Here is a 22,718-nt window from a genome sequence, read left to right as displayed (position 1 = left end):
AGTCCAGCCCGTGACCCAACGCCATCGAACGTGTCAGTTAGACCAGGGAGGGCACTAAGTGCCACATGCCGTCTTAAGCACCTCCAGGGACGGTGACTCCACCACCTCCCTGGACATTATATTGCCATGTTTGCTGTGAAGAAATTTTTCTTATGTCCAACCTAAACCTGCCCAGGCTGAGCTTGAGGCTATGTCCTCTCATGCTGTTGCTGGTTTCCTGGGAGAAGAGGCCACTGCCCTCCTTTCAGGTGATTGTAGAGAGCGATGATGTCTCCCCTGAGCCTCGTCCAGGCTAAACACCCCCAGCTTCCTCAGCTGCTCCTCACAGGACTTGTGCTCCACAAAAGGCACCCAAGTTTTGGCAGCACTTGCCCAGGAATACAGCCATGGTTCAAAGACAGGACTCCTCCCAGAGGGAATAGCACGGCCTCCTTGCAGCTCCTCTCACTCCCGAGGTCTCCCTGGCTGCTGGAGGCTGTCAGAGAGTTGGGGGCTGCAGGCACCTGCAGAGGGTGGCAGGCATCTCGGAGAAGGCAGGGATATTTCGAGGCCATGCAGCACCTGCCAAACCTGTGGTGTGCAGCAACGTCAGAAAACCCCCGAGCCTTGGTCAGGGCATCCAGGTTTTTATTTTTCTTCACCACAAAAATTACCACCTGTTGGTCTGGAAGCCGCTGCGTTGTTTGGCAACCAAAATCAAGTAGGAAAAAAATCTTTCACAGGATGACGAGAAGAGATGTTTGCAGATTTCCCTGTAAGGATTTGATCGAGACCAGCTAAAGCACAGACTATTAGTCAGCATGTTTAGTCACGAAGCAAACATTTCTCTCTGTACTCTTGAAGTACAGTTTCCAGATGGCAGCCCAAATTGATCTCCTTACAAACACAGCATGAGCCTTCTAAAGTAATGCTTCGTTTTGCAAATCAAGTCTACATTATGCATAATAAGGGCTTATGTTTTTTCTCTGGAGAATAAGTTCTCAGTCCCATGGATTTGGTAAAGCTAGGAATGCACCATTTATCAATCATTTTAACATCAATGTCTGTCCATGTGCCATTTAGAGATGAACAGAACAATGTCTCTATGGAAACAGTATAGCTATAGTGCATCCAAGAGGAACAACGTTCCATACAATAATCACAAATGTAGCCAGCAAAAAAAAAAAAAAAAAGAACTCTAAAGGCAGTGTGAGTATGTGTTGCTTTATTTCATTCAGAAAAAAAAAGCATTAAAAAAATGTTATTCTTTTACACTGAAATGCCTGCACACAGAAGGCAAGAGCACGCACATTAAGGAGCCTAGCCTGTAACTACATCCTTTCAGGTGTCCAGGGATAAAGACAAGTCAAGATGCAGGGCCTTGTGACTGGTGGACATTGGCACACTCCACCTGTCTCTGCAAATTGCCCAGAGACTGCCTGCTAGGAAGATTGGCAGCACTGCAGGCCACCAGCTGCTTCACAGTCTGTAGCTTGCCCAGCACCAGCAGCAAACCTCTACAAATGCAGGTATAGGTGGAGGTGAATTTCAAAGTTAAAAAAAAAAACCACCCACCCACCCATCCAACCAAAAAAGTTGCAAATAGTTAATTCAGCTATTCATTCACATTTACAAACTATACCTAGGACTGTGAAGGACTAGAAAATACTTCTTAAATTTCTCTCTTCCATTCATTGCTATTTTCCTATATTAGTTTTTATATTAATGTGTTCCTAACCTTTGGAAGGTACAACACTGAACATGAAATATGAAGAAATTACATGAAAAGCTGAGTTTAATGGATGCAGATGGCAATATCACAGATATAATTTAGAGCAAGGAACAGAATCTGACAGACATTACAGGCTAGCTGTAGGTAGCAAAGTGAAATAATGTAGGCCAGAATTTGGTCAGACAACAACCACTGTTCAGTCTATTTGTTCTGAAAGTTTGTCTTAAATATTCCATGACCACAGAGGATGTACTGTTTCAGCTCAGTAGTGCCCTTTAGTGCTTTGCTAATCATTTTAGAATGATTCAGAAGGAAGAATACTACCCACCTGAACAAAAAACATTTTCTTTGTTTCTCCTGAAACAGGATAAAATGGTTTTTTTTTTTCCAGACAGCTCCACAGTCATTTCAGCCTTCATTATTTTTCTGTATCCACTAGGGCGCTGGAGGTGTACGCCACAAGGGCTGAAATAAAGTCACTTGATATTTTGCCTTTTAATGATCCAAAATTAGAGGCAAATATCTGCTAAACTAAAAAGATACTGTATTCTGTTTAGTTGATTTTCTACCACCATGCATTTCAAAGAACGTACCAGTACGTGAGTTCTCCCTTCTGAACATGAGAAAAAAAGGAAATACTATTGCTATTATCCCATTTAGAAAGCCTCAAAAAAACCCCAGCAGTCAATGCTGTGCATCACTGTGTACACCACGTTATGATTTCAAGGCTACAAATGAAATGAGGAGCAAAGAATTATTCTGCATATCCTTTTATAGTTTTTTCCAGATAATGTTGAAAGACTAGCAGTAGGAAGATTACATAGATTACAAAATTTAAATTTCAGAGAAATGTAGCAGAAGAGAGCTGTTAGTAACTCGAAGGTACTATGTTTTGGTGCTGCTTGCTTGTAATGGACAGGTCGTGGTGCTGTGTACAAGCAAGAACTGGGCATTTGAAAACCACTGGTGCAACATGATGCATTTCCAACTCAAGCAACTTGTCTGCAGCTTTTTTGAATAAATTCTCATCAGTCAGATTTGAGCTAAAAAAAAAAGAGAGAAGAACTGAAGTGGATGGAGAAATTTTTTACAATCCCAGTTCCTCCAAAACCTCAGATTTGGAAAAAACAAGAAGACTCTTTTACTGGTAATGGGCATGGATACTGAAATTTTGACAGTACATACTTAGACAAAAAGGAAAGATAAGTGGTGGCTTGTGGAAAAAATCCACTCACAAAGTTTTATAAATTCAGATTGGACCAATATGAAACATAAACTAACTGTTTAATTGTCTATTCTCCTTTAGTGTTACTATGGAGAAGAGAATATTTTCATTACTTTGAATTACAGTGAACATATACATTTTTATATTTTATACTTCGACTAGGAATGGAGTCAGATGCTACAGCTTTTCCCTTAACTTCTGTCTGCCTCAACTTTTCCAGCTGTCCAGGGACTATGCTATGCCTCTTTTCCAGCTGTACCGGGACTATGCTATGCCTCGCTTCAGAAGGCAGAAATAGGAGACACTACTGAGCTGTTTAGTAGCATATTAATAGCATTTTAAAAGTTGCTATCTGTTTTCCACTTCTCATGACAACAATATATGATTCCCAAAGTTCTCAAGTCCGGGGGATGGGCAGTATTTTAAACTAAAAAAAAAGCCAAAAAACTAAATGCAGAAAAGGGAATTTCTTCAGAACATTTGCATGCAGTGCACTAGGGGGCCCTCAGGAGTTAGAAATAGATGGAATGCACTTTTGAAAGGCACATACTTCACAGGGCTTTTCATTACAGAATTTAAAATAGAAGTTGCTGTGGTTTTGTGTGTGGGGTTGTTTGGTTTGGGTTTTTTTAAATAACGTGTGGTTCATGTAAGTTTATAGCAGTTCATATGCAACAGCCTCTCAGTAAAGTTGGCTTCCCAACAGTACTTAGCTTGCAATGAACTACCTAAATATGAACCATACTTGAAAGTGAAATATGTTCTAGATGCCAGCTTCTACTCAGTTACTTCTATTAACCTAAGGAGTTTACCAGAACAAAGGATGTGTCAAGCTGAATAGGTAAGAAATTTTATTTTTTTTAGCAATATATATACAATATGCATGTATTCTTTGTTTCTTGGAAAGGATATGAAAGCCACTGTAATTTTATTTTAAAAAGTACAGCTAGATTCTTTTTATGGCTTTAAAAGACTGAAGAGAAACCATCTTTCAACTTTAATGTGTCTTTATGAATTATGGGAACTATAGTCATAGTCAGTTAGGAAAATTTGGCACTGCTAATATATTTTTATATTAGTGAATATGTGGATATTTAACTACTACAGTCACTGGTGGTTCATATTTGGATAATTTACAGCATTTCCATGACATGAGGTTTAATGAAGACTTCATCTTGTAGGGAAAAGATAATGATCAGGATTTGACAGGCTTTTCTTCTAATGCTGGAATACAGCCAGCTGAGATTGCAAATTGAGCCTATATTTAATGGTTTTGGTGTTTGATTTTTGCTGTAATGAGAAAGTAAAAGATGTATCCTGACAAATTCCTACATGCATACTGTCTCATCTAGAACTTATTTTCTCGGAAAAATATAGAGCCACAGATGCCATATCTGAGTAATGAAATGAAATGCTACTGTTTTCTTTTTGCAGTTTGCAAAGAAGATACATAGATCTTTTAGACTACAAGTCAGTAAACTTTGCTTACGCAGCTGACTCCATTCATTCTCTGAAGCCAATCACTTCCCCTGTGGTGGCTGATAAGAATTTAACAGTTTGAGAAGGTGGAGTGTCAGCATCCTTAGTGCTGACCACTTTCCCAGGCATATCAGTCGCCTCTGTCCATCACCCATGCTGGAAGCTACTTGGAAAAGGAGAAATAGAAATTGGGGAAGGGAAATCATGCATCATCACCCTGGCTGGAATGTGCAGAAGAGTTTATGCTGTTTTCATCATGTGGATTCACTAGAGAAATGACCACTTTTGATCAGCCAAGTAAAATTAAAAACTTGTTTATTTGCTGCCTGTGGCCCTCCCGGGTGCTGAGGCTCTGGACTTGCAGGCGTCCAAGGACAAGGAGGAATCTGCTAGTGGGCACTGCCTGTGTCATCTACCTGGGATTCCTTGTCAGCCAAGTGGGTCATGTTTTACCGCAGCACAAAGGAGGACATCAAAAGATCAGTTCCAGAAGTCTCCAAGATGCAGCTCAAACCCCTTTTCTGGGCATCCCACTGGATGGCACCCTGTCACCACCCACTTTCCAGGAACCCCAGCTTGGTAGCAATGGGACCTTGCTGCCACCCAATGTAGTTTATATCACTCTGCGGTCCAAGCGCAGCAAGCCTGCCAACATCAGAGGCACAGTGAAGCCAAAGCGCAGGAAGAAAAATGCAACCCCTTTGTCCTATGGGCAGCATTTTCCAAAAGCCACTTTTACGGGCTGGGAAGAGGCCTTTGCCCAGCAGCCAGGGAGGGCCACACATGCCGCAGGCACAATGGGAGCAGCAGTACCTCTGGAGGCAAGAAAGTACCAACTGGATGAACGCAGACATAAAGGAATGGCTTCCAGGGAGAGAGGTCAGCAGAGACCTGGGAGGATTTCTGGAGCTCCCCAGGCACAGCACCAGCCTGAGGAAAGCAATATCAGGATTTACAGTGAGAGCTCTCCCTCATGGTTGAGCAAAGATGACATCCTAAACATGCGCATGCTGGCAGATTCTCCAATAGAAAGCATTCAAGAGGGACCTTCTCACAAGGCACTCCTGGTAGTATTTGCAAGAGGCCCCAGTGCTATGGGAACTGCTTGTAATCAAGGACACTGTGGAATTGTCAAAAGACCTCTTGACATGAGCGAGGTGTTTGCCTTTCATTTGGACCGGATCTTGGGGTTAAACAGGAGCTTACCTTCTGTAAGCAGGAGATCGGAGTTCTTCCAAGGTAACACATTCCTATGGTTTTCAGCTGGCAGGTGGGGTGCGGAAGTTTCCTTCCTGCTCTGTGTTAGCCATGGGGCAGCAGCAGCCACCCCCTTTAACGCCTGCGAGCCCGAGAACTAACCCCATTGTTACAGGGAAATAAAGCCAGTATCTGTGTGTAACTTCTACAGTGCAGTTATCCTGTCCAAAGGATGAATAACCCAAAGTTTGAATCAAATATCATAGAGTTGCTGAGGGCAGTAACAGTTTCCTCACACAAGTCTGGAACAAGAAAAAAGAGAGAGTAATCCGTAGATTGCATGACATTGTACAGACTGCCTGAAGTGAAACTGGTGAAAGAGATTCCAGAATCTCTGTGATTCAATGGGTATTTCCGATCTTTTTAAATAAAGTTCTCATCTTTTGGAATTGACTTTAATAAAATCCTGTTGAGACTTGGCACAAAAATTCATCTCTCAGGTAGTAGGGAAGGGGTCAGGTAATCTACTTGAAGAGGTAAGGAACCATCCTGCAGAAGCTTGAATTTTCTTTCATGGAACTAATCCCCTTGGGAACTGAAAATTTTTCAAAAAGTGCTTCCCTTTCCTCTGGTAGTTAAAACCCAAAAAACTACATTTCAGTGAATCCTGCTGTACATTTTCAGGATCACTACAGCCATCTATATATTATCCAAATAAACACACACAGTAAATATCTCAATATGCCTGTTACACAATTGATATGGAGTTTTCAGTTAAAATTTTGATTTTTAACCTTTAGTGAAATTAAAGGTAGTCTTCACAGACATGTAACATAAGTTAGAAGTCTACTTTAAGCATTGCTACCTTCTTAAATATGTGTTCAACATATCTCCTATTTTTGTACAGTCACAAATCACAATCCAAAAGGACTACATTGCATTTTAATGAATCACTGCAAAAGTAGCTAGCTATGTTTTTGCTGCTTTGAAATTGGCTTATACTGAGTACTTTTACATCAGTCTGCACTTCTTAAAAAGAAAAGTAATGCAAGAATGATTTTCTAAAGTTGGACACCAGGAAGACAACCTCATGATCTCCAGTGTCTTCCTGCTTTGTAAACCTTCCCTTTGGCAGCCTGTACAACAATGGGAATGAATCTCTAGGAATAACAGTTTAGAGGCTTCTGAATATTATTCATACTTGCAGAGCATGGAAGATACATTATGCCTATTTTATTTTTAGGAACATGGTCTATTGCTATAAAGCTGTCATAAGGCATTAAGGTAGTTCAGCTGGGGGAACTCTGCACAGTGTGGCTGCAGAGATGACAGACTTCAAACCTTGGAAAACTGCTATTAGGCTAATTGTGCATTGTGTTGCTCAGTGTCTGTCACCTTACAGTATGTTTTGGACTGTCTGGGACAGAGTGTGTCATTCTGCCCTCTAATTTTCTTTTCCTCATAACTGGCTAAGTTCCTATTGCAAGAGGAGTGTTGCTAGGTGATGAGAAGAGAAATAACACTATTTTGGTCTCACTTCATTTTTTCCAGCTAAAGGCTGAACAGAGAATTTGGAACAGTGACTGTACCTTGTCTCTCATGATTTCTTTAGCCTGGAAATATGCTGTAGCTCAGATGCCTAATAACTACTTGAACTCTTTACTATTTACATGCTTGTGTTTGGCATAATATGAAAATATATGTGTTTAGAAAATGAACAAAAAAATATTTTTAACAGTAATATGAGCAAGTAGCTCATTTCAATGACATGTATGTTTAAGTTAAAATAGGTGGGCACTGTAAAGTTTTTTACAGTGATTTGTGTGGATCAGTCATTCACATGGTAAAACAAGCAGTGCAGGATTAGAGACTGTGCGTGTGTATGAATGTACACTGTTTCTGGGCTGACATTTCTCTCTCCCCGACACATCCCTTTAGCTTGCCTCAGTTGTGATGTGATCCAACAAGACGTGTTTGATGTAGCATTAAAATCTTAAAAAATGGGCTTTTCAAAACTGTCATTCATTTTGTGAAAAGCAGTTTTAAAGAACTGCTTAGTAAATCCCTGTACAGGTTCTATTTCCCTTATTCCCACAGATATGACACTAACTTTTTTAGTCTAGCAAAATAAAGAATACTGTATTCAAGGTCCCTGTCTGCTGCCCTCACCTTCCCTAGTTAATTGTAAGCCCTGTAAAAGTGTTAAGTGAATTTTTTTGTGGTTTGTCAAGTTTTTCCATCATCTGTCATGGTTGGAAAAATCAGGTATGATCACTCTTTCTCTCATATTTTTACAATGAATTGACTGAATGTAAAAAGCCTGAATAGTATAGGTAGGAAAAACCTTTTTGAGTTGAGCATAACAGTCTAAAAGAGCCTGATTTTGTGCATACACAAGCAGTCATTTGTTACTTTCATTGCTACCTATGAGATGTGAAAAATGTCTCCAAACACCTATAAAGAAAAGAAGGACAAGCCTGTAAAACACCAAGAAATAATCATAAAATTGTGTCTGTTGTGGAATAAATGGAGACTGACCCTTACATGTCTGAGTTTTGGGATAGTCACATTAATAGCACAGCACTAAGAAACTTCATTGTTTCATAACCCTAATCTGAGGAATAGAAGAGACATAAGTGACCTTGCTTGGTGTCACAGCCCTACCTTCATGACCTTTGCACAGGAGCTAAGTCAAATGACTGTGTGAATAGCCTCCAGCTCAGCTACTGCATTTGCAGGATGGGATGATGGCAGTGTTTGTTAGGCTTGAGCTGCAGCTGGAGTTCTGTGGGCTGGAGCAGGCTGGTTTCTCTGTTGCAGCTGACAGCTGTAAGGATTGTACTCTGGCTGCTTGGATTGTAGCAATGAGGCTGGGCTCTTCATTCAGCTTTTGGTAGAACAACTGTTGCCATGCAGTTTTGTTGCGCCACTTGCTGAGGGACTGAACTACTTCGTGCTGATGGCTACCTCTCTTCCTCTCTGGTTTTCCAATATTCTGAGTCTGACTATGTTTTATCCTCTGCTGAGAATAGTAAGCACTGGTGTACTCAATTTAGCTCTGCTTTTTTTTTTTTAGCTAAAGATTGAGCCCACTATTTGTCCAGAGCCTCCTTTTCCCCCCCAAACATGCTAGAAGTTCTTCCTTTGAGTAACACCTTTCATGGGTGGTTTAGTGCACATAGATGAATGTCATGATAGCTCCACTGGTTGCACTTGTTGTTTTGTTTTACTGTCCTCTGCATGCTTTTAAATTGTGTCCTGATTTTTTCTGTGTTGTAACCTGTGCTATCAGCCTGCTCTTGCCATCCCATCAAAAGTTATGCAATATGAATCACTTATGTCAGACCAAAGAATAAAAACCTAACACTGCTTTATGCATTCAGAGTGCTCTAAAATGCTTCCACATAGTGCTGTACCTCTCAAAGTGGTATGAGAGGCATATTTCTAATATTCTGTTGGGTAGAGAAGTTCATGGATAAGCAATAATGCATTCCATAGTCTAGAGAGCAACTAATGCACATTTCATGCATTCCTTAATACTGACACCCATATGAGCCCAGGACAGAACATTGCAGAGGTACACAGGGAAGAAAGAAAAATAAATGGCCTAACGTCTCTCTGCTTTCTACTTCTGTTTCGTACATTTTCCCTGAAATCTTAAGCTCTCAAAATTATGCTCTGTATGCTAGTCCCTCTCATTTTCCACATTAAATTATCCTTTCCTGCTAATACTTGGACAACTAAACTGCTTCTTGCAAATGTGGCAGTGGTGAGATGTGCTGCCTTACAGTAAACAATGATGAATTTGAGAAAGGGCTTTAACTACCTCATGAAAGATTTCCTGGTTTTAGTGTTGATCTTATGGGCATGTTTGAAAGTATTTTCTTTCAAGGAAGTTAGTAAAAAATGCTGAGTTATAAGTCAGAGCACAAGATGAGAATAATGTTTACAGGAGCAAAATGTGGTTCTTAACCACATGTAGTTTAGAAGCATGCTCTTTATTTTCAAAGTGATATGGGGTGTGGAAATTTAAGATAATGCCTGTGTTGAAGAAGCCATGCAGTGATGCATTACCTAGCAGCACACAAAGCAGTTTGAGTACCTTGGGGTAGTCTGGTCTCAGCAGCCTGAGGTTTCATGTGTGTTAGCTTATTCAACTTAGGTAAGACATTTTTAGAAATATTTTGATATTCAAAAATGTGTATGAATTACTAGGAAGATGGTTTCAGCATGAGTTTTGAAACATCTTTACCATAGAGTTTTGAAGATCCCCTCTGGATAGTTAAATAGATATATAAATCTAAATTGGCAAATAAAAATAAAATGAAGCCAATCAGCTCTGGGTGAGATTCAATGCAGTGCAGCAACAGAAAAGTGGTAGCACTCTGTTTTAATATTTAAAGCTGACTAGGAAAGAAGCACATACAGAATACACTGGACTTCTGAAATGTACTCAGACTTCCCAGTTGTGGCTGTAGGTCTCCTCACTGTTCAGGTAACTTGAGCCTCATCCTCATGAGGTTTGAATCAGAAAAGTTCCACTGATTTTGGGGATGTGCCAATTCATGCAGCTATGAATCAGACCCCTTATCTGCTTTAATTCAGCATCTTCATATTTTTCCTGCAAGTGTCAAAAATTTGAGTCACAGCTCTTTACTGAAGCTGCTGTTTCATATTCCTGTAATCCAATTTATATTACAGAGTTGAAAGATTTTTTTTTTGGCTCATCTTTTCTGCTCCCATTTCCTCCTAAATGCAAACATTTCCTGTATTTAACCCTAGTCTTTTAAAAATGTTTTGGTATGTTAATGGAAACTGGCATTATATTATTCACAGTTTTCAAGTATTTATATTACTATTGTTTATCATGTCCTTTTTGGGTAGACAGGAGATGTTCGTTTTCATAGAAATCTGCTTATGCATTTGATTTGTGGAAGAATTCATGAATAGTTACATAAGTTGTTACTGGAGATATAAAAATAATAGCTCAGATTTGGTCCTGAAGAAAGCTGTCCTTCTTTTTTGTGAAAATTTCAAATGCTTATATAGACTTTCTCCAAATCTCTTGGAAAAGAAGCCTAGCCTGTAGCTGGCCTAACTTGGGTAAAGTAATCTGCAATGTAGGTGATAGAGCCAGAGCAAGAGAGATGGAAAAATGGGTAGGATTTCCCAAATAAGTTATTTAAGTGCTTATTCAGGCACCTCGGTAGAGGAGAAGCCTGATTTTCAGGAGTGCTCAACGTGTTTTTTCCGTGGGGGAAAGAGTGTGGAGCATGGTGCTGATAAAGGCAATACTGAGCATAACAAAAGAGACATTGATGTTCCTAATGGCAGGACACATTCTGTGTTTGTAAGGAAACACTGGACAGCTGGGAGGCAAGTTAAAGAGGTGGTGGGTTGCTGGGTTGGCTGGGCTTTGGAAGGACTACCTTGTATGTGCACAAGCCATGGCAGAGAAAAAAGCAGGTACATTCTTGTTTTGGAAGGGAGTTGGTTTTTCTCTTGGGCTGGATTGCATGCAAGGCCTGTCATGTTGATGGCGAATGGGAGATGGAACTTCGCACGTGATCTTTGCTAGGTACAGGCAAAGATCATTTCTTACCTGTTGTTTCAGAACAGTCAGTGTCCTTTTAACAACTTGCTTTTTGATTCATCTGTATGGAAATTGTTTTTCACAGTCCTGGCTGCTTACAAATGAAGCATTGACATTGGCAGCTTTTACCTTGCTGTTGGCACTGATACCTGTTTTCCATGGGCTATTTTCTGTCTGGTTTGCTTCTGAAGAAGGCGGCCTGGACCTCTGGCCTTCAAGTGTTTCTAAAAGCTTTTTTTCAGATCTGTCTCTGTCTCCATGGGCATGTGGAAGACAAAGAGACAATTTCAGCTGCACTTAACCATGCAATAAATTGTGCAATAGTGTAGACTAATTTTGTTGGCCTTCAAGATGAATATGAATAATTTTTAAAACTTTATATGTCTTCCAATACTTTTTAGTAAACAGAAGTTAAACCTAGCAGTTAAATTGTTCTTCCTCTCCGTACCAAGACATATTTTGATCTTCTGTCTGCACACCCTAAAATATAAAGTATTGCTTTGTTTTAATGTGTACAAGCCACGGTCCAGTCATGGGTCCTTGGCCATTTCAGCAGCAGTAGCATTGCATCAGGAATAAAAGGAGACTTTCCTAATAGGATAGATATGTATGTTACTTGATGTTGTGTGAAGTACATTTATCAGTTCTTATACTGGAATAGCTCATTTTAAATTCTTTGATGAGGTTTATTCTCATGGTGAAGCTGAACACTAGAAGTCTCCAAAGAGAAATCCTCTGTCTTAGTTTCAGGGAAGAGAAGAATATTCTTTATGCAGAAGAATGAAAGAATTTTGTTAAAATACCTGCTATGCAAAAAAGATGTTATATCTAGGTAAAAAACCCCAAACTTGTCAAATTGTTTATTCATGCTAAGCTCACACTCTCTAGTATTCTCATATATCCTTTCAGAGCTGTTTTACAGGTTTAAAATACTAAAAATAACAATATAAATCAACTTTGAGTATAGGATTTGTGGTGTCTCTATCTCCATTATGCAAAAAAATTTAACATAAGTTTTCAGCTCTTGAAATTCAGCTGGTCACTGGAATCAGAGGGAAATTACTTTGTTGATTCACAGTGGCATTGTAGGCTTTTAACCTTCCTAGAAACTTTTTAATAGTTTGGTTTAGTGTAGGATTTTGTACATTAATCTCTTGTTTCTAATAGAGAGAGTCTTCCATATACTGAAGGCATTTCTGCCTATGCTTCCATTCCTGTGGCGGCTGGTTATGGATGTCGAATAAGACCATATTAACCAAAGGATGTCAAGATATGAGTCCCTGACTGGTATTCCTGCCAGATCTATAAAATGCTATGAGTACTAATGCTTAGGCAATATCTGAAAAACAATCAAATAAAAGTGACAGTATTTCACTGTACTAATGATATTTTCTTCTTTTTTTTCAGGCGGTCAAGCCTGTCCTGTTATTCTGTGGGATTCCTCACTGAGTCCAACAGATAATAGTACCCATTCTTCAGTGAGATTGACATGGGGACAATATCAGCAGCTGTTGAAGAAGAAATGCTGGCAGAATGGTAAAGTTCCCAAAGCTGAGTGGGGCTGTACTGAAATCCATCATCATGAGTGGTCCAAGATGGCACTCTTTGATTTTCTCTTGCAGGTAAAATGTTTACTGAACACAACTATTTGTCTCAAAAGACATGTGAGCAAATGTAGGATCTTTAGAAAAAATAATTTTAGTGTATTTCATTTTTTTGAAATGGGGAAGAGAGATATTTGCATAGTTTGAAAATATTTCATGTTGTTTCTTATGATTAAAATACCCAAAATGCTGTTTGTAGTTGGGGAAAGAGACCAGGAACCTAACCGACTCATTTCCTTTTAAAGAGGAAGCAAAGACTTTTGCCATGACTTACTTCACCTTGAGGCAGGCATACTATTGCTCCTTCACTCCTTGTTTCTCCAAACAGAGATCTTGACTGTGTTCAGAACTGTAAATCTCTGTTTACTCTGTGGTCCTTCCTGCACTTCCCCAGCCCTCAGAGGTAACTAAACTGGTTTTGGTGAGCTGCAATCTGGAGCAAGGTAACAGTTTTAGTGGCTAATTTTCTTTTTTCTTTTTCTTTTTTTTTTTTTTTTAAAGCCATAGCCACTGACTTAGTAAAGAAAGAGTAGAACAGCAACTGAGGAATGATAAATCTGCTGTTTTTTGATTAAGTACTGCACATCATCATTAGCTCTCCAAATAACAACAAACTGGAGCACTGCCCAATGCCATTGTGTGGTTACAGTTACAGCAATTCTGCAGGGGAGTATTAATACACTCCCTGTGTTAGCAAGGCCTGAGCTGAACCACCTGTCTGGAAGATGATTTTATGGCTTCCTGAGATATGGCACTACTTTTAAGTGTACTCACTGGCCAGACAGGTCCAGGTGACTGAGCTTCTTGCAGCACTTACTGGTTTATTTGAAACTGCAGCAAGCACTAATTTTATGCACCGTGTTTGGTTGTTCATGCAATTCAGTTTTTAATAGAGTTACATTTCTTGTAAAAATCATGTCTTAGTTTATGCATAGCCTATCACTGCTCTTCTCAATCCTGTTCTAGAATGAATGAAGGTCAATTATTTTTTTTGCTTAGATTTTTTCAGATTTGTTATGTTAAACAGATTATTCAGTTCTTTTCCAAAAATAGATTGTCACTTGTCTAATGACTCCATCTTTAGTCCCATTATGAGCAAGTAATGCTTACAAATGGATATAATGTCATATGTGGATGAATCTGTTGCTAAACATAGTAACACCCCTTTGGGAATAGTACAGATTGTGTCAGAGTTAATGTTTTTATGCCATTGTTTTTTTCTCATTTAACAGTTTAAAAATTCTCATGAGTTCTGTGTTGATGTCTAATTTCAAGGTCTTCTAAGGCAAGTTTTTAATATCCATAATAGAACTATTATCCAGAAGGAGTGGTTGGTTAAAATAAAATACAACCAGATTGAACTTCACATGTCAAGAAACAAATTACTCTTTCACTGGTAGCTGGTACCAGAGTGATTTATACCTCCAGTTGCCTACCAGACAAGAACATGCATACCTGAAAGTGAGTCTCATAGTTCTTAAAGACTGCAATTTTATCTGGGTGCTCTCAAACTTAACTTTAAAGTTGGTTGACAGCAAAATATGAAAACTTGAAAACAAAAAGAAAATGCCAAGAAGGGGTTCTGTATTAAAAAAATAAAATCTGTGCTTCGTGAAATGCAGAATAATGGTGAAAAATATTCTGTATTAAACATAATTCCCTCAGAAGAATAGGTTTAGCACCTGTGATAGGTCTTACTAATCTCTGGTTTCAAATGTTATAAAACATAGGAGCAGGATATAAAATGCTTATAGTTGACCTTTACTTACCTTCTGCAAGAACTCAAGCGAAATAAGGACATAAATGTAAAATGGCTTCTTTAATTTCGGGGGTTTGGACCTCTTACATACATGTATGACAAAAAAAATTCTGCTAAACTAATTCTGCTAAACATCAATTCCAGAGTGTTCCGTCATAATGTCTTAGCACTGAAATGATGCAAGATACAATGAAGAGGCTGTCTGTAAGAGCATGATCCCCTTGTCTGTTTAATGTATGTAATGAAGTTTGGTGCAAAGGAATTGGGTCTATGCATCAAAGGAGTCTTTCTAGAAGGACTCTGCTTGATGTTTTTACCTTTGGATGAGTTGAATAAGAGATTCCAGGAGCTAGAGCACTGGAAGCAAGAGGGGCTCTACAGCCTTCAGATAATGAATGCTGCTTATGATAGGAAAAAGAGGAAGAGCAATCTGCAGCTCCAAGGCCAGCAGGCAGGAACCTCAAGCAGCAACCCAGGAGCATCCATGTAGCAGAGCAAGCAGAGAAAACCACCCCACACCCCCCTGCTCTGAAGGGCTTAGAGGAGGGCTGAGCTGCCTGAGCTTAAAGGGAGGGGGCTCCTGTGCCCAGGGGCAAAGGCAGGGTGCATGGAATCCCAGGTGAGACATCTAAAGGCAATCTAGGCCTATTTGTGTGCTCAGGGCTATAGCAATGTTGAGTATTTACTGTCATCTAGTCAACTGGCATAGAAGCACTTTCAAGGAGTGATTTATCCTTCCTTCATTAGATGGTTATCCTAAAATGGCATCCATTGCGCTGGATGTGCCTTGTTCTTGTCATTGTTTATGAAAGGGAACAAAAACGACCAAGTCAAAAGAGATGCTTAACATTTACACTGCTGAAGTTAGGCCAGATGTATGTATTCCTTCCAACTAAGTGCTGTGTGATGAATAATCGAGGTTTTTCATGGGAAAAAAGAGTCTAGACCATCATGTCATAAAAGTATATACCACAGGGAGGCTGCTCTGTAGTTATAAATACACTGTTTTTCCATTTTATAGCTTTTGATGGCTTGTTATGCCCCTTACTGGTCTTTTCAGTAATTTTGCATACTGCTAGTCTAATAGATCCCATAAAATGAACACCCTCTGTGTGTGTCAGACTGTGCTATTTCTATTGTTCTCCAACACGGAAAATGTAAAAAAACCCAACTTCTGAAAAAGAAAACAATTGTATTTACCATCCTGTTATTCCAGTTACAATGTGTTACTGCTCCATTATTTTCAAAGTGACGATTTCTACTGACATAACAAATCGTGGCTATAAAATGGATAAAATACACTGTCCAGGAAATTGCTTCTAGCAGTACCTGAGATGTGAGGACCAGGTCTTCAACGCCATTTTACTGCTGTCTTTAATTATACTTGTTCTGAGCTTGCTTTCCTGTCAGCTGGGTTAGAGAGCAATGTCTTACAGTGACACTTTGCCCCAAGTACTTTAGTATTGTTTTCACTTGGCACTCTCCTGTACTTTGTTTTAGATCTATAATCGACTAGACAGAAATTGTTGTGGATTCAAACCTCTCAAGGAGGATTCCTGCATGCAGCAAGGACTGAAGCTGAAATGTGATGATCAGGATGCTGTTGACCTGACACATGTAGTTCAGAGAAGGCATGACCAAAGGCACTTGGCCTTTATAGACAATAAGGGTTTCTTTGACAGAAATGAGGACAATCTTGACTTCAAAATACTGCAAGGAATCAATGAGTAAGTTTTGAATTATTAATTTTGTAAAAAGATTGATAATTTCTTCCCAGTTTGAGTATGAGACATTAAGCTACTGGAATAGATATCATTGGCCCAAGACATTTGACAGGATGTATCTAAAAATGTATGAGTAATCCCACAGCTGTAAAAGATACAATTAACATACATATGTTTAGGCATGCATGGACTTCCTTTGCTTAGTCACAGCCTATATTCGTACAATTGATTGCTAAACCACAGCATAAATAATGCAATTCAGAGTAATGGCAAAAACTGATGAATTTCTTTGTGGTTTTCCAGATTCCCTGCATCTGCAGTTTCAGTGCTGAGGAGCCAGCGTTTACGTGAGAAGTTGCTCCAGTCTTTGTTCCTTGACAAAACATACTGGGAGAGCCAAGGAGGCAGAAAAGGAATTGAAAAGCTTATTGATGTAATAGAAAGGAGGTCCAAAATTCTTCTTACTTATATAAATGCACACGGAGCCAAAGTATTGCCCATGAATGAATGAAACCATCTTGTTTCCATCTGAAAGAAAGACTTTAAAAAATGTTGTATGGGGCAAAAACTGACAGTAAAATTGATTTAAGTAATCGTATTATTTTTTCCCAAACTTTCAAGGTTACTGTTAAATAAGAAATCTTACATGGTTTAAAAGCAACATTTACATGTCAGCTGCAGCTCAACACAGTGTAGTCTCTTCTGTGTCACCAGTGAAATGAGAAATAACCAAATGGTACAATAAATAATATGCAGTAATATGTAGGTACCATGAACGCTCCTTCTGTTAAACTCTTTGGAAATTAGCAACAGGATTTTCAGTACATTCGGCTGGATTGCTCTTACTTCTCTCTCTGAAGTCGGTAGAAGTTTTTACTGCAAGTTTAAATGGGAAAAGAGATCTGTAAGCCCTTGATACATTGATGACACTTGCTGAAACACATATAGTTATCAGGTATAGTAAAATGCCTACATTTCCAAAGACTTATTTTATTTTATTTGATCTTTTGAAATTTAAGAACTAAATTCAGCTCTTTTATATGCAGGAGTGTTTGCACTGGACATGAGGGAATTTTGAAAACAGAGTGAGGAGAACATGGCTTCAACAATAATAATAATTTTGACAAATACAGTTTTTACTGTGTCCAGTATGGAGTACAATTCATCATGAGTCACTGATTTCAATGTCCTATTTTCAATACAAGTTATTCTGATGCATGGGTGGATGATCTGATATTTTCTGTCTATTGATTAACTGGGTATTTTTTTTTAAAAATAGCTTTAGCTTTGTGGGAATATGCTGCTAAATAAGTGTAGCAGAATTTTGCAAAGTTCTTGATGATATTTTTTGAGAATATTATCAAAAATCAGACCTCCTAATGATGTGAACATTATTAAACCCAGGAGAGGAAATGTTTATTCGGTGTGCTCAGCTCTAGCCAGCAATTCAGGCTTGCGTTTCCATTAAGGTTGTGGGGTGATGATTCTAGTTGGTGACTTGCCCCAAGTGTTCCCACAGGTAAGGTTGTTAGGGAAGGTTGGATAAGCACTGCAGATTTTTACCCTTGAAATGCTCCAGAGATAAAATATCAATTGATATAGCCTATAGTGACATATGCCTTCTACCTGTCAGTTTACAAAGATTCTCACCTTCCTTCTTGAGAAATATCATCTTTTTACCATGATATGATAGTAGAACTTGGATACTTGCATAGCTACTCTTGTCTTTATGTATAGTAAAAATACATGGGAGGTAAAAGATTTTTGAAAGTGCTAGTGTAATGTTATTAGTGACAAACTAAAATGTCTCATCTTGCTGTTAATGTGGATGGGTGAATTTAATGTTTTAAATAACTACAGTTCCACTGCAGCTAAAACCAGTTTTCTTTCTTAGTGTCAGAAAACCAATTAACAATAATTGCATTACTAGAAGAAATAGATCTCATTATAGGCAGAGTTAAAAAGATTTAGTGAAATTTTAAGACCATAGCCAGCTAAATAATCTTTAATTTTATTTTGTCAGCAATGGACAGATCAATCTGTTAAAACTTCCTAAAACTTAACTATTGCCTCAAGAGGATGTGTTTTAGTGTGCCTTGGACTTTTTAACAGCACCGAGGTAGAATTTTATAGGATTTTCATTTTATTCCTTTCTTTAAAATGATGTAACTTATTAGTCAGATAATTTTCATTACAGAAACAAAAATATTCCTTTGGCTTGCACTGTGAACAGTCTAGAGAAAGAAATTATCCTCAGGATCCATTTCACATGGAATTCCTGTTGCAGTGAGTTTCACTCTATGATGGCCATCACAATCAGTTTATCTGATTTTCTAGCCTATTTCACAGTTTTTTCTTGCTAGGTACCTGTTCAAATGGATTATCCCTCACTACTGGGAGTGAGAGAAAGGCACAGCTCTCAGCTGCACTAAACTCAGAAGAGGGCCCAGCAGACTTATGAATGTAGCTGGTTATGACAAGGCCCCATGAGAACTCTGTCTTCTATCTTTAGACTGCATATCCTGATGCCGAGTCACTGTCTCTCTTTGCCCAGTTGTAATTTTTTTCCAGAATTGGCTCATTGCTGAAGAAGACAAGGAAATCCGAAGTAAGGATTTTTTTTCTTTTCAGGCTGGGTAATTTTTTTAATGGTGGTAACTTGATGCATTCTTCTCCATTTCTTCTGGACATGGACTAGTGTTTCCTTGAGCATGAAACATGCTTTTTTATTTGCCTGGCAGTTCAGTGCCAGCTCTTAAAGCAGCAATATAATTGCCTACTCATATGAAATTACCCTGAAGCTGACCTGAGCCAATGCCTCTGAGTAGTTCTGGGTTTAAGAGACCCGAGTAGCCACAATGCTGTGCAGTACTTAAAAATTTGACCAAGCATGAAAAGCATAACTGTAAAAAGCAAAAATTTGTGGAGACTTTCAAAGGGCAAAGGAATACTACCTATGCTGTGTATAGGTAGCATGCCATATTTCTTTTGTGTAAAAACACTCTTGCAGTCTTCAGGTAAGTCAGGGGAGTCTTTGTGAGAATGGACATGAGACAGGATTGCAAATTGCTTCTAATTCTCTAATGATGACAAACTCCAGAAAGTGCTTTTTTCCTATAACATTTATCCTGCTGCTGTGGAGCTTGGTACTTAATCCAGTATTGTTAATAATGCAAAATATGATTGCAATAGCTCTTATGAACGCCTACTAGCCAAGTTCTAGGGTTTTTTAAAGAAAATGAAGAATTCTGTATTTTTTGAGTGCATTTGCATAAATGCTATAATAAAAAATACAAAAAAAGCACTTTGTTGAGTTTGTTTATTCTCTGCTACTACATTTAAGATAGCTGCTTCAGTAATGGGGGTAAAGTTTATTGGGAAATTGGTTCACATCCTTTGGAAGTAGCATGACTTTGGACTGACAGGAACTGCACTGTAGCTTAAGAGGAAGAATCCTGAAGAAGCCTTACTCAACCTATGTGATCCATAGAAAGCCAAGAAACTCTGCTTTAGTCCTCTTTGCTGGGCTGTCTTCCATTTCTGGGCATATGGGATCAGACAAAGATTCCTGGTGCACATTACGTGGAAGGGTGTAACCAACAGCAACAGTGCAAAACCTGTGGGTGGGAAAAGGAGATTATGTCATTCTTGAATCTGCCTGAAAGCCAGAACCACATGAAATGGAATTACTAAGAAAGTCAAAAGAGTTTGCTGATTTCATAACGTTAGAAGACAGAGCTTAAAATAAGTAGCACAGGCACAGATGCCTTAAAATTCCTTGGGAGCCTGCCAGCAAGTTAATAGTCTTAAATGTTTCAGAAGCTGAGGACATGAAAACTGTGGAGCACTGTGAGAGCAGTTTCTTTCTTTTCCTCTGTGGGTATTCTATAATACACTATATTAAAATAAATTTTTAAAAAAGGCTAATTCCATGGTTTCAAGCTAACAAATACAGATTTAGGGTACATTAAGGGACAAGGTTCCCATAGCAATTCTGGGAACACTTTCATGCATGTGTGTGAGTGTACACAGACACAAAAATACAAGTATACTTGCTTATACCTTGGCTTGTTTCTATAAAATGGTCAATTTGGCTAATAAAGAGTGAGTTGTTTATATAATTTACTGTTTACATGTAGAATTGTATTTGTAAGTGTAAGTCCAATTTTGGGTATACACAAGTTGAAGTTTAAACAAAACATTATAATAGATGAAACTTTTGTTCTCGAAGGATTAACTCTTCTTTTGCTAACACATTTACATAATCTTAAAAGTTTTTTACTTACAATTGTAGAGAGAAACAGCAATATGTTTGTATCTGTGTTTAACTTCCAGAGTGATATCAACTCAGATTTTTAAAAATTTTATACTAGAAATTGAATTTCCATTTTATTTTGGAATTTGTGAATTTTAAAAGTCTATTTGTCCTTTAATTAGTAACAGTAACAGTGTTTTAACAAGTAATGAATCATTTGAATCTCTGCTGCTATTGTCATGTAATATCTTGGAATATGCAAAATAAAGAAATATCTTTATCAGATTTTCAGTTCAGGTCTCTAAGTTACAATAACAAAACCATAATACATATTATTATAATATGTGGATCATTAGCTACAGTTTAGAAAGAACTATGGCCTTGAAACTGCTTCTTCATAGAAACAATCCAAAACAGATTATAGGGATCTTTCTGTAGAAATACTTTCTAGCTGTTTGCTCACGAGACTTGCAACTCTTTCTTACTAAGCTGATTGAGTGTAGCTGTGAAGCTTCTGGTATTACAGCACTGGTATATACTACCTTCTTTAGCTGTTCTGACAATGCCTAGTCACACAAACATTGAGCAGAAAAGGCCACGTCCATTTATAATGCCAGAACAGAAATATTGGTCAGTGACTTGTAAACTTTCTAACATGCCATGAGCAAACACAATAGCTGAGAGACACTCAACTCCACATGGAGTAGAGACTCACACAGAGTTAAAGGAGCATAAAAACTTTTGGCCTCTGAAGTTTACAATTTTTGCCACAGTCCAAGAGAGACTAATGGGAAGCACAAAGATGCTGAAACATTTTTAAACATTCTCTTTCCCACACAAAGTAGTTTGTTTTGTTTTATTAAAAATATTATTGATTTTTGCATGTTACTGCATGCTTCAGGCTAAATTCTATCGGATACATTTGTTTGAATTGATTTCAATTTCACTGAATTATCTCATTTCCAGATAAAACAATTTAAGTCAGTTAGGTTAATCTGTATTCTCACAGGTTGGAGAACTGAACCCTCAGGTCAAAGGCAAACCTTAGGAGAGTGACATATTAATAAGGAGAGTTTCCTGAAATATCGCATGAATAAAGAACTTAGAATATAAGTTCTCTAAACAATATCTGTGGGATCCTAGCAGGATCTACAAGTGTTCTTTAGCAGGATCTACAAATGTTTTTTTGAGACTTTCAGCCTGTTCCATCTGTATTTCTGTGTATCAGGACATTCAAAGAGGATTAGACAAATTCAAGGGCAGCAAGTTTATATATGGACTTTGTAAGAACTAGGCAAGATTTTATCCTTTAACATTCCTAATGCAACAGTTCTGAGTGCTGGGGAATGTAGAAGAAAGGGGCCACAGATAATGCCCCAAGCTCATGTGCTCACCTCACAGGGTCACAGTCTGAGATGTACTGTTGGGTTGGGTGGGACCCAGGGGGGAATTCCACATATTTTTTATTTGAAGGCTATGCAGCCAGATGCAATGTAGTAAAGCTGTTCAGGCTTCCCCTTATTTATAAGAATATATAGAAATATCTTTATTTGCAAGTATGGGGATGCTTGGGGTGTTGTGAGTCTGCTTTGTCTTTGATGAAAGAAAAGAAAGAAAGCAGATGGCAACCTTCTAATGCCTAAGGATAGTTTTTCAAAAGCAGTTCCATGTATTTTGTTTTTTTGGAAAAGAAAAACAAAAATGCAGAAACATTTTTTTCCCCACTGTGATGCATTGTCCTATCTATATTTGGCACTGGGTATACCAGTGCCATTTTTTGACTGAAATAAGTAACTTTCTCTAAAAATTAATTCAGTTTCAGTAGTTTTTCCTTTTCAGTCTTCTATAGTACATTTACTTCTTACTTAATCATTTGGTTTCAGCATTCACTGTTCAGGAACATTATCTCCATTTCCTTCAATGGAAAAGCTGGCATGGCATTCCACAGAGGTCTGTTAAGCTGCACAAGCACGCCTTATCAGAGGTATTCTTCAGCTGCCTATGTGAAACACTTTGAGATTTGGGTGGAATTTATTAACTGTGTGAAAGCCAGCCTTCTGGAGTGTGAGAATTATGTCTGACAGATGGTACAAGCTGGCAGTCCAACGTGCTTCTGTGTTCTGGGAATTCTGAAACAACTGCAGGTCACGCATCTTAATTTTCAGAGATAT

At 38.4% G+C, this 22,718-nt stretch overlaps 1 protein-coding gene across 2 annotated transcripts; it reads left to right on the top strand.

Moving 5' to 3' along the window:
* The first annotated feature begins 14 nt into the window (after positions 1-14).
* GASK1B (golgi associated kinase 1B) lies at positions 15-22,358 on the top strand. Of its 2 annotated transcripts, XM_085058583.1 has the most exons (6): positions 15-248; positions 3,704-3,777; positions 4,371-5,654; positions 12,613-12,827; positions 16,069-16,295; positions 16,596-22,358. In XM_085058583.1, the coding sequence occupies exons 3-6, from the start codon at positions 4,658-4,660 to the stop codon at positions 16,801-16,803; spliced, it is 1,647 nt and encodes a 548-aa protein (XP_084914709.1). In that variant the 5' UTR covers positions 15-248; positions 3,704-3,777; positions 4,371-4,657; the 3' UTR covers positions 16,804-22,358. The 2 variants fall into 2 exon arrangements, with proteins under 2 accessions (XP_084914709.1, XP_084914708.1); XM_085058582.1 differs by lacking the exon at positions 15-248 and having other exon boundaries at positions 3,435-3,777.
* Positions 22,359-22,718: the final 360 nt, after the last annotated feature.

Source organism: Lichenostomus cassidix, chromosome 4 (assembly GCF_008360975.1).
Source record: "Lichenostomus cassidix isolate B80296 chromosome 4, HeHo_3.0, whole genome shotgun sequence".
NCBI classification, from domain to species: domain Eukaryota; kingdom Metazoa; phylum Chordata; class Aves; order Passeriformes; family Meliphagidae; genus Lichenostomus; species Lichenostomus cassidix.
Note: the sequence above shows the minus strand (reverse complement) of the source record. Positions and strands in the feature narration are given on the sequence as shown.

Bases quoted from the DNA above. Each gene is read 5' to 3' on its own strand.
- GASK1B (XM_085058583.1), top strand. From the start codon at position 4,658: ATGCTGTTTTCATCATGTGGATTCACTAGAGAAATGACCACTTTTGAT. The intron at 5,655-12,612 runs GTAACACATTCC...CTTTTTTTTCAG, and splicing joins GAGATCGGAGTTCTTCCAAG to GCGGTCAAGCCTGTCCTGTT. The intron at 12,828-16,068 runs GTAAAATGTTTA...ACTTTGTTTTAG, and splicing joins TCTTTGATTTTCTCTTGCAG to ATCTATAATCGACTAGACAG.